Below are 12,459 nucleotides of genomic sequence, written 5' to 3'. Positions count from 1 at the left end.
ACAAGGCTCTGCTGATAGCCAGGTGTAACAGTGTTAAGGTGTTGGGACAGCTTTATGTAGGCCCTAACAGTTTGTGGGCACTGTTTGTCACTGTTATAGTCCAATTAATGTATTGTTTAGTGTTGTGTTGTGGCTTTGCTGGCATGCATAAAAAAAAAAAGACTGCTTAATAGAGAATTTCTATTGAAAGTGCTATATCCAGGAGTATTTACTCTAGGTACGGGAAACCGTGCACCAAAACCTTTGGGTTAAAATAAGTGTTATGGGGTCAGATGGTCTTGCTTACCTCCGTTTCAACTGGCTGGGTCTGGGTCCACCTATGTAACCATGCCTGCCTGATCAAAGTGACTGAGCCAAAGAAGCAGAACACACTTCCTCTTTCACGCTACATCCTCGTTCCACTACACAGCGGTCTCTCTCAGGTACTTCATCAACTGTATGTGTACCTGCCTACTTTGACTACCGAAGGACCTGCAAGTTGATCACTGCACCAGTAGGCTATATAACTCTCCCTGCACTTTTATTCAAACACAATGTTGTGGGGTATAGCTAGAGGTTGCGGTGCATCTCATTGGAAGTGTGGGATCTGCCCTTTATGACATTTTCAATTCCAATCTGCCCACCATAGCCGATGACTACCGGGTTGCATTCAGCAGGGCACAACATTGTGCGACGTTCAGATGGAAATACAGCATGTAGACCAAACATCCCTCTCGGATATGTAAAATAAGGAATTGTGTCAGATCTATTCATGACATTTGTATCTGCAACTTTCCACAACATTTGCCTATTTGTGGCCCTGGTATTGCGCATACAAATGTGTACTCTGAGCGCTTCACATGGGGTAGGCCTATATTCACCATAGGCTTATTCAAAGGGTTGAAACTAGCAGAACACGATGAATGACTTCATACGGAATATAAATCTGTCAAACATTTCCATCTAGCCTGGTTCCTGATTTGTTTGTGCTCTTGCCAATGCCAACTCCATTGCTGTGTCATTGGCATGACTATGAGTTAACATGACAGCACATACTGGCACTCAGGCTAATTTCCATCTGCAAAACTGAAATATTTGAAGCAATATTAAGCATTAGGGATGCATCTTTCAGAATATTGTAGACAGGAATATATATATATATATCTTTCGGCCAGCCATTCGGTCACAGAGGTTTGACAGAATATAGAAATTCTTAACATTATAATCTCAGGATGATCCTCACTCAGACATTACCAAGAAAACAATGACATTATGCATGACAAGCCATGTGGGTTATTGGACAAAGAGTCAGCAGGCGATTAAATATGTTGTACTTGACACACCAAAACGTGTTTAGAGTGAAGATTTATTGACAAAATTCGGTCAACACAGTGGCCTAATACTTTCAACTTTCTCAAGATTGTTCCCCGAAGGACTAAATGCGAAATGAATGTTCTTCATACTAGAATGTTTGATACTGGTACTTCCTTCAGATAAAAAAAATACCAAACCTTTTCATGTAAGCAGTGACAGAAAATGCAATTGTTTTATTTAAAAGATTGTTCAAAATACCAAAACCTGTTATATTTTCAGCTGTATCTACCCTCTGCAAAACAAAGCCAATTTAAAATGAATATTGGGTGCTTCAATCAAAACAAAACAAAGCAACAAAAAAAAGTATTGCTCAGGGGCATATTCATTACACTGATTGTTGCAAAACGTTTCTTAAACCGAAGCAAACGAAACAAGGCGGGACCTACCTGAAATTTCTCCAATAGAAACAACTTCTTAAACAGTTTTCATAATGAATACACCCCTGTTCTCAAAGTTCAACTAACCATAAATTCAGAACAAGGATTCTGTCTGGCATTCACACAAACACTGAAAAGGATCCGGTCCCTGCACCTCGAGCTACTGTACGGTGCATAACAGGCCTCAAAATGGTATTCCACATACCCTCTGCATTATGTTGTAATCCTGTGGGGAAAGCATTGAGGATGAGGAACTAGGTTCTCTGCATGCGATACATTAGTTGTTTCTAATGTGTGCAGAAAGACACTTGTGAACATAGAAAGAAAATGTGTAGGGAATAATCAACAATAACTTAAATGGACTGAAACTGGATATGTATGCATGTTCCTTACAGAGTTAACTTTTTCAAAACAATGCCTGCCCTGTTCCATTAAATTAAAATGTTTTTCTTCTATGTTCACATTGCTTTGTGTTCTCAGAGAACTACTTCATTGCCTTGACTTATTCACCCATCCCATTTAAACACATTCTTGATAATAATTAATGTAAGATGATACATTTTATTGCCATAAACAGTGTAGGAAAAATGAAATAAAATAAAACAAACAGATCTTTCTATAGTACAGTAGGAACAAGGTATCACTTACTAAATTTCATAACCAGTCAAATGTAAATAAAAATGGTCGCAACACACAAATTCTCAAAAGCATCCTCCTACACGATCTACTGGTAGGCAGACTAGATTTAGCCAGTCTCCATGGGACAAATGAGAGCAGTTGATTTTTGTTCAGTTAAGTTTCCTATGTTAAAGTTGTACATTTTGCAGTGTTTAAGTGATCAATTTTTTTTGTTGATAAAATGCATACAACTATCAAGCTGTGGAAGTAAAAAGTTGCCAGACATCAAGACCGTTGCAATAACCCATGTTTTTGATTTAATCTAGTGCGCACTTCAGCCGCTCCTCTAAAACACTTTCGCTCCATTATGCAGGAAGCCATTTTGCCTGGATTTAACAGACTAAGATCAAAAATCTTTCAATCGGGTTCCAGAATTACACATTGAGAGACAACAATAAGGATTCAGTTCTCTTGGCAATGTTATCATTTAATATTTAAGACAGTGGAAATTTGAAGCTGAAATGATAATCATTTCACAAATTGAGCAGAAATTTCGGACAAAAATATATAAAAGACACCAAAGGAACAGCCTTTTGACTGCTGTATGTCTAAAACTGCAAATCATTTGGTGAACACAAAGGATGCTTTGGGAAAGATAAGAGAAAGTGACACATCAAAGTCCTTACCCAAAAGGCAACAGAACCAAACTGAAGCCACTGTCCCGAGTTCCTTTTGATGTGTGTGGGATACGGGTCAGGTTGACATAGGCCTGGCCCCTGCCCCTCACAGCAGCCTTGGGTCCAACTGCTCTTTTACCAATTAGATGAAGGCCTGCTTTGTGTTAGCGAGCAGAAAGAGGAACCCAGCGCCTGACTCCCCAGCGAGCTTTCTTTGGGAGAAGTCTTTGAAAGATTTTTGGTAAACAAAGCCAGTAGATCCAAAGTAGACTTCCAGAATAATGCAGCCATGTGGATATATCTATTCCTTTTCTGCCTCTTTTTCAAGCTTTGAGAATGGGAAACAAACAGAAAAACATTATGGTTAGACAGGTTCAATTCTGGGGGAAATGTTAAATGATTTAATAATAAGAGAAATTATAAAATAGTTTAACAACTACACTACAATTGGATAGTTAAGCAGATACAATGACCTTAACAGCTCCACTAATGAAAATTGTTCGTTATTTTTTGCACTGTTCCCAAACTGAACACTGACCATATGGCTGAACAATGCATTTTAACATAACGCCAATTTACATTTGGAAGTCATAGGGGCTAAACAGAAACAACAGCAGCACATTTCTGACCAGGCTTTCTTGTTGGTGAGTGTGTAGGAGGGGTGCAGAATCTCTTAAGACAATGAAGGTGTCGTGTCGACCAACTGTGATAACAAAACCTTCGACTCCCTACAGAAGCTCAGCCACAACAGCCATGAACCAAACCATCAGCGCAAACCATTCTATTCTAACAATTCATGTTATATTACATTTTGTAAAGGGGTCAGAATTATTGTGGGGATCAATGCCTACCCACATGCAAGCATAGCGACTACTTCAGAGTTGGGGTCCAGAGATACTTCAATTCCAACACACATCAGAGGGTCGAATATCGTAGTGAATTATACTACTAAATAAACTGAAAAGGTTACTTTTCATCTCAATTGTATTCATCCTTTACTGCAATCAACATGTGAATGGACCTTCCCCCAATAAAACTACAGACAAAGCAGGCACTAATCACAGGGAAGCAGAGGTGTACGTAAAAACCATGTTAACAGTTTAACATGCATTCACAAGCTGCTCTTTGGGTGTTTGTGTGTTGTATTATTTTTCCAAGAGTATGTGTATTCTCCTCTTGTTTTTAATTCAGTCTCAAATAAATATTTCACTCAAACTTAACTCAGAAAGAGGGTTTTGTTCAGTTCGTCATCTCCGATAGAGGAACGCTAACAGAAGCCGTTAACGTATCCCATTAACGTATCCCATTGGCATCGTTTCGTTTTTCTACACCGTCCCTGCCCTCCCCTCCCGGGCTTTGAGGCCTGGTCAATCTCTTAAGGTTTGTCTTTGGGAATTACCTCCTCCCTCGGCTTGGCTCCACCAAATATGGCAGAGTTGGGGTTGGCAACTTGGTTTAGTGGGGCAGCCACCGTGCGTGGCTTCAGCTGAAGCCGTGGTCTCTGCGCCCTCTCCTCTGTGGAAAGCAACAACAAAAAAATTGAATAACATGATTAACTGGCCAAGTCTAATGTTATCACATCAAATAGGTGGCCACTGGGTTCAGGGTTTTTCAGTAGATTAAATGAGGGGTCAATATTGACACCTTCACATCATCTTCACAAAAGCTGTACTGTAACAATGCACAAACCAATCAAAAATCCATCTAAACTGATCCGTTCTTCCATGACTAAACATTGCCTAGGGTTCTTTTTCCTCAAACCTTGATGCCAGAAGTACTGCTTATTTTCATTATTCTCCTCTAATCAGGGACTAATTCAGGCGTGGGACACCAGTTGAGTGGAGTCTCTGACCAATCAGCGACATCTATCAATCAATTAACTAACTACAGCGGAGAAAAATAAAAAAATAACTGTATTCCTTCAGACCTCCACACTGTAATGGGAGTACCTCTGGTCTAGAGTGTTTTATATGAGATAAGAGAGATTGTGACACCGTCAGAGGGTTCTCTGAAGTCTTCCGCTCCAGCGCGCGGTGGTGGTCCGCCATCCCTGTAGCGTCCCCCCATGCCTACTCCTCCACCGCCTCCCCTTCGGTCACCACCGCGGCCGCCTCCTCGGCCTCGTCCGAAGTCGTCATCTCCTCTGTAGCCTACGCGAGGAGATGCAGAGGGAAGAGACAGGTTAGACAGTCTTGGGCTCATTCAGGAGTACAATGTCACAGAACGTTCAGATAAAGTATAGTGTAGAACAAACATGATTCTCTCGTGGAATAAAGATAATGAATCTTGTGAGCTCTAAACACCACATTCCTTTCAGTAACATTCTAAACATTGCAGATCTGACTAAATTAAATCTCTGTCCTTGCCCAGCACCTGGAGCAGCCCTGTAAGGTGACACATGAAAATGAGGTGAACCTCCTGTATGAGTGATGACAGAGGGATAACAAACAAAATGCACCAAGGGACAAAAAAACAGTGTAAATCGCAAAAGAAAAACCTATGTGAATTCCTATGGGGGGAGGAAATCACATACTGCTTATATCAAACTATTCTGCAGATTCACAAATCAAAAAATGGGAGCAATTGGTTTGCTTCCTTAGCTTGGTGCTCGCTCTACCCACTGTACTGTACTGCACTGCTCGGATCTTAAACTGCAGCAGTCAAACTTGGTCTGCTCTAATGACCGGTTGGGGACCGGCTAAACCAGCGGAACGCTCATCCCACCTCCTTCGTAGTCATCTCTGGAACCTCCTCTGGGACCACCTCCACGAGAGCCCCCTCGGCCTGCAGGGGACAGGGCTCAGTTTTAACAACAGGGGTGAGTGGTGCTTAGGGCTGAGGCAGGGGTGAGGAACCCACCTGCTGGTTAGCCAAGGGCCTAGTGCTGGTTAGCCAAGGGCCTAGGTTAGTAGTACTACTTCTAGAGACAGCTAGTTGAAGTCTTTGGTTAGGAAAGTAGAGAAGGTAGAAAATATTTAGTTTAGCTGCTCATATTTGTAGGGTTGTAGAGCTAAACTGGTCAAGCACGATTTACCTCGGGAAAAGGAAGCAGGAGAGAAAGGCGTAAGATCGATGTGTGAGTGAGTAAGTGTGAATGGATACATTATGAAGTGCCAGGTATTCTCATATCCCAGCATGTAGTGAAATACAACAAGAATAAGGCCAAAGAGGCAACAGTGGTAGTAGTCATTCAGCAATGCACTCCTCTTATAAGGACTGATGATTTGATTATAGCGGATTACATAATCCATTGATCTATAAAAGTGATGTACAAGCATCTTGTCACGTTTTTTATGACCACAATAAATGATTGATTCTTCCGTTATTGTTATAAGTGGAATACACTGTATGCTTAGATGGCCGCAAACTCAAACAGAACAGCAAAGCTTCTGATAATTGACAGATTTTAAGACGCCTTGGATTTGAGTATGATGGTGAAAGATGATAGTCTTAGGTCAATGTTAAAGATGCATAATTATTCAAATCTAGGCCATGAGGTATTGTTACTTCATATTAATATTTACAGTTAAGACAATCCACAAATCAATTTATCTTGACTCATTAGAGAATGTAAAAGATCAACACTGAATCAGCTGACGTAAGTCATTGATATTTCTTTGTAGTTGTAATAATATACTACATATTAATAATCAATAAATATACTAAGCAGTAGTCATAAGAGGAACAAACAAGTTAGCACAAGAAGGTACCTCCTCTGTCGTTCCCCCGGTACCCGAATCCTCCGGCGCCTCTCTCTTGCTTTCGGCCCTCTGCTATGTCAACCCTGAGTGACCGGTCTCCAAGGAGCTGGGGAGCGGGAAGGTACAAGTCAGCACTAGGAGGAAATGAAACAATGTGGTCCGCTTCTCTGATAAGGCTTCCGACAGTGTTTATGTCCTACAAATACATCACTGTTGGACGTGTCGCTCCATTTAATTGTCCCTTTTATAAAATGATATTCGGTTGTCACTGTACTAACTTTTAAAGCACTTTGGACTGCAATCTATTTTATGAAAGGTGCAAAACCAACTAAGTTTATCATAGTGTTGGGGACAGTTTTATTTGTTTTATGCAAAAACAGCATAGATGTATTCCATTGTCACGATACCCATATCACAATAATCCGATTTTCCATACGAAGCAGACAACTGTATGGTCCTTTTAAGGTATACTCAGCGATGCATGAATAAACAGAAGAATCGGGATGATTTCCAAAACAACAAAGAGGGCAATAGCAGAGGCTAATCTCCTCCGCAGTTGTCACGTTGTATGAGTGAAGTGAACTCTTATGCAGATGCTCTGTGTGAATGCTCAGCAGCCTCTTGCATCAGTGCCACTCTGCAATATCTTTGATTCACATTGCTGCTCATGGCCACATCATATAACGCTGAGGTCTCAGTTTAAGAACCTGTTTTATGTTAAATAGTGTGTGCTATAGCTATAAAAAAATTAAAAAACATACAGCTGTTTGTTTCCATAATTTTGACTGGAAATTCATTCCTGTGATCCTGAGTATTGTGACAACACTAAACCACAGTTTCCCTTTTACATTTATGAACCAGATACAAATGAGGACCTGAGAAAACTAATTGCAGGTACTCACTGCACCATCATACGTCAAAGCTTCTTTAAGGGATTCCAAGTCATCAAACTCTACATAACAAAAACCTGAAAGGAGAAAATTAATTTGGTTAAGAAAAATAACAAACAAAACTGTGTTGCCGTGGCTTGTGATGTTTGAGGTTATGCTTTACTAAGACGACGACAAACGGGTGCTTGCTCACCTTTAAACTTGTCTGTTTCTTTGTCTCTGACTAGTCGAACACTCCTGACACTGAGGTCTTTGAAAATGGTGTCTATGTCTCCTTGTACTGTGTTGAAGGGCAGGTTGCCCACGTAGGCTGTGTATGGGGGCTCTGTGGGTAGATCCTTCTGCTTGCGGGGTCCACCAGGTCCACTGCCACCTCTGGGTCTACCAGAAACGAACACCTCCGTGAGAGAACAGACTACAACAGATAGCCACTCCCCACGTACAGGACCCTGTGTTTTTCCTGGTCAAGAATGACTAAGGACTAATAGTATCAATGGCTGAGAGTCTGAGCAGGAGATGATGGTTGATAATTGGGACATTAACTGAGTCACAGGCAAAACCGTGGCACAGAGGTAGTGCAGTCATACTTTTCATCTGATTTTCTCTGAGCCTTCGATAAATGAGGTACACTCGGACAGATCCATTACCAATCATAATACCAAAGATCAACAGCTCAGATCCCATAGGAAAATACATAACGTTGCACATACAATACAGGAAATAGGACTAGGCTGTCTGGAAACTGGATAAAGAATTGACACAGAAACATAATAATCTGTTCCATTTCAATGCCAACAGTGTGAGCAGCACACAGAAAAAGACAGCAGCCCTGTTGGGCTAAATACTGGTAAAAAATAATACAGAGCTGCCATGTGTTTCAATTTTTTTTTACCCTGAAGAAGGCACAGTGATGCCGAAACATTGCTGTTTTACCTAATAAATTACTGGGAGTTTGTTTGAGATATATATATATATATATATATACACACAACTATTTTTATAGTTTACAGTTTGTTCTCCATTTGTCAGCACCTCTACACAAAATAATTAACTTTTCTCAATGAACAGCAGAAGTTCCTGTGCACAGATAACAGCCATTTCGAAGAAGGGTCTACTTGCAATGACTGTGCTATGTAATTGTTTTCCCCTACTGAACTTAGATGAGTGCACTGGATATAAGAGAGTCTGCTATAATTATGTAAATGTAAAAAATGTATGCTCCTCATGAGGAGTGGTGGGGCTTTGCCAAAACTTCAAGGAACCTGTTCCCTTGCTGGCAATAGCACTCCAATCTGACGGGGCTGAGAAATGCAGATGGGGTACTGCATGCCTGCTGCATTCCTCGGGTGTCAAAGCAAACTAGGCGACCAGGCAGAACCAAGAGGTTCAGCCACCTAGCTATAGGCCCCAACAAGGGAAAGGGGATATCTAGTCAGTTGCACAATTGAATGCATTCAACTGAAAAGGGTCTTCCAAGGGAGGTTGGGCATTTGGATCTATCCCACAATTAGCAAGGAGAGCAAGCGATATTTTGTAAAATAACCATGTTGGCTGTTGTGATCTTACATAGCATTTGATAAGAGGTATGGTGATAATCTGTAGTTATTTGGCCATGGTGTGAAATTAATTTATGCCAGGTAGCCCAATAGATACAGCACTAGTTTAGGTATTTCAGGATCAGGGGCTCCAACTCCTTTCCTGTGTGAATCAAGCAAAGCAGAATATGATTACAACAACTAACGTTAATGTTATGACAGTCACTGACAAGGGGTGGCATACAGAAAAAGCCCAGATCTTCGATATTATCAGTTACGTTTATCCTATCCAATGGATCACATTTTAACTGGATATAGTTTATGCCGGTAGCTACCTAGTCTAATTTCTAGTGTTTTCGTTGATTAGGTTATTTTGAAGTTCTGGCTAGCTAGCTACCTAGCTATGACTGAGTTTCAGAATACATTTCAGTATCGCCGCAACATCGTTAGCACGTAACGTTTACAATTTGTTCCTGGTATTGAATGACTGGCGTCAATGCACGAGTTAGCCCACGTTATGTTAGTTAAATGCATTGCAAATCATTAAAACCTAGCTAACTAGCTGACGAGTGCGCGCATCAAACTAGATAGGAATGGATGCATGGTGCACTGGGCCCAAACTAGACTAACTAGCAGAGTTAGCATACTAGCTAGTTCTCCGCATAAATCTTCATGCAATTAGCACAAATTAGTCTAGCTAGCAGTCTAGCTAGCTAGCTAACGTTACCACTAACAAGGCATCAAAAGGCTTGTGCATTGAATAATGATTAATAGCTAACTAGCTAACTAAACATGCTATGTATTGACAATGATTTCGGAGAATGGTGCATGTTGACATCCGATTTGTTATCACCCGATTTGGCCATTCGACGCAATCCCTGACTTGCTAGCACAACATGCAGCCCATGTGGGCTGTTTAACGAGTTGCTGGCGCCAAGTGCCATGCTGGCAGTCTGTAAGAATTATAAAATGTCTTGCAATCATAACCATGTCATAATATGTATTGTCAAACCGACATTAATATGTCGCTAACAACCTGTAATGGAAAATATCACACGCACATCTGTAAGTAGCTAGCTATGGTCAATCCACGAGTTTTCCCCGCCCTCAATACCGGTTTCCCATTCATCAAAGCGGCCGTGAGAGGCTAGCCACTAGCACTGTCTGGCCTGTGTCCTGAACCCAGGCCTATCTTTCAGAAGAATTTCAAACAAGCCCCTGCATAAACCTGAGGCATCAGTGCGTTTTCTCACATTACCATACAGTAATACTGACACATTCTATTCGTCCAGGTATTTTCTTACCCTCTGCCTCCACCAAAACTACCGTAAGCCCGATCCCGGTCATCGTAGTTATCGTAATCCGCCATTGCCGAGATTGCTGTTGGAGAAAGCAGTTGGGTGTCGAAGGACCTTCAATATAGGGGTAGCTCAATTTTAGTTGTCCTTTCAGTGCCTGAACCATAACAAACACTTTCTGCACAGTCAGATAGATACTACAGGTTAGCTAATCCCCTAACTAAATTAAATATCAGTAAAACAACAACATCCAACCCCAGTATCATTAGTGTTTTGCATCTGGATATTGGTATTTATCCTGGCTGGGCATACTACTACTGTAAGAAAAAGGTGCATATGATGTTAGGCAATTCATACAGAAGTATAGTCCTTTAGCCAACACTATCTCCATGCTATTATCTACAGGAATATCAATGTGGCCTACCCCCAACCCAGCTGGAGTTACACCATGCCAACCTGGTCTCCGAGCATTTCGTAATATTCTTGACATAAATCCGAGAAATTCCATTTAGTATGATTACTTACGTTTCATATGGTATGTATTCATTTGTGGATGTTCATGGCCCATTTCGTATGATATGTTAATTTTACAATTCGTATTATGTGTTACGAATTTGCGAAATGTAGAATATGTTACGAATTTGCCAAACGTATGATACTGTAAGTATCAAAAGTAAAAGTAAAAGTATAAATAATTTCAAATTGCTTATATTAAGCAAACCAGAAGGCACAATATACACTACCGTTCAAAAGTTTGGGGTCACCTACAAACGTCCTTGTTTTCCGAAAGAAAAGCAATTTTTTTGTCCATTAAAATAACATCAAATTGATTAGAAATACAGTGTAGACATTGCTAATGTTGTAAATGGCTATTGTAGCTGGAATTGCAATTTTTTTTTATGGAATATCTACATAGGTGTACAGAGGCCCATTATCAGCAACCATCAGTCCTGTGTTCAAATGGCACATCAGTCTATTCTTGTTCTGAGAAATGAAGGCTATTCCATGCGAGAAATTGCCAAGACACTGAAGATCTCGTACAACACTGTGTACTACTCCCTTCACAGAAAAGCGCAAACTGGCTCTAACCATAATAGAAAGAGGAGTGGGAGGCCCCGTTGCACAACTGAGCAAGAGGACAAATACAAGTTTGAGAAGAAAGTTCTTTGTTTCTGGTCATTTTGAGCCTGTAATCGAACCCACAATTTCTGATGCTCCAGATACTCAACTAGTCTCAAGAAGGCCAGTTTTATTGCTTCTTTAATCAGCACAACAGTTTTCAGCTGTGCTAACATAATTGCAAAAGGGTTTTCTAATGATCAATTAGCCTTTTAAAATGATAAACTTGGATTAGTAAACACAACGTGCCATTGGAACATAGGACTGATGGTTGCTGATAATGGGCCTCTGTACGCCTATGTAGATATTCCATTAAAAATCAGCCATTTCCAACTACAATAGCCATTTACAACATTAACACTGTATTTCTGATCAATTTGATGTTATTTTAATGGACAAAAAATTTGCTTTTCTTTCGAAAACAAGGAAATGTATAAGTGACCCCAAACTTTTGAACGGTAGTGTACATACAGTGGGGAGAACAAGTATTTGATACACTGCCGATTTTGCAGGTTTTCCTACTTACAAAGCATGTAGAGGTCTGTAATTTTTATCATAGGTACACTTCAACTGTGAGAGACGGAATCTAAAAATCCAGAAAATCACATTGTATGATTTTTAAGTAATTAATTTGTATTTAATTGCATGACACAAGTATTTGATCACCTACCAACCAGTAAGAATTCCGTCTCTCACAGACCTGTTAGTTCTTCTTTAAGAAGCCCTTCTGTTCTCCACTCATTACCTGTATTAACTGCACCTGTTTGAACTCGTTACCTGTATAAAAGACACCTGTCCACACACTCAATCAAACAGACTCCAACCTCTCCACAATGGCCAAGACCAGAGAGCTGTGTAAGGACATCAGGGATAAAATTGTAGACCTGCACA

The 12,459-nt window shown here is 40.5% G+C and overlaps 1 protein-coding gene across 3 annotated transcripts; it reads right to left on the bottom strand.

The window, feature by feature from the left end:
- Positions 1–1,303: 1,303 nt before the first annotated feature.
- Positions 1,304–10,563, bottom strand: LOC121561439 (eukaryotic translation initiation factor 4H). 3 transcript variants are annotated; one of them, XM_041873997.1, is made up of 8 exons: positions 10,456–10,563; positions 7,810–7,997; positions 7,629–7,693; positions 6,736–6,832; positions 5,750–5,809; positions 5,020–5,175; positions 4,425–4,540; positions 1,304–3,353 (listed from the first exon to the last, which is right to left on the bottom strand). In XM_041873997.1, the coding sequence occupies exons 1-8, from the start codon at positions 10,518–10,520 to the stop codon at positions 3,327–3,329; spliced, it is 774 nt and encodes a 257-aa protein (XP_041729931.1). In that variant the 5' UTR covers positions 10,521–10,563; the 3' UTR covers positions 1,304–3,326. The 3 variants fall into 3 exon arrangements, with proteins under 3 accessions (XP_041729931.1, XP_041729935.1, XP_041729942.1); XM_041874001.1 differs by having other exon boundaries at positions 7,810–7,991; XM_041874008.1 differs by lacking the exon at positions 5,750–5,809.
- Positions 10,564–12,459: the final 1,896 nt, after the last annotated feature.

This window comes from Coregonus clupeaformis, unplaced genomic scaffold, assembly GCF_020615455.1.
Source record: "Coregonus clupeaformis isolate EN_2021a unplaced genomic scaffold, ASM2061545v1 scaf0334, whole genome shotgun sequence".
In the NCBI taxonomy this organism is placed as follows: domain Eukaryota; kingdom Metazoa; phylum Chordata; class Actinopteri; order Salmoniformes; family Salmonidae; genus Coregonus; species Coregonus clupeaformis.
Note: the sequence above shows the minus strand (reverse complement) of the source record. Positions and strands in the feature narration are given on the sequence as shown.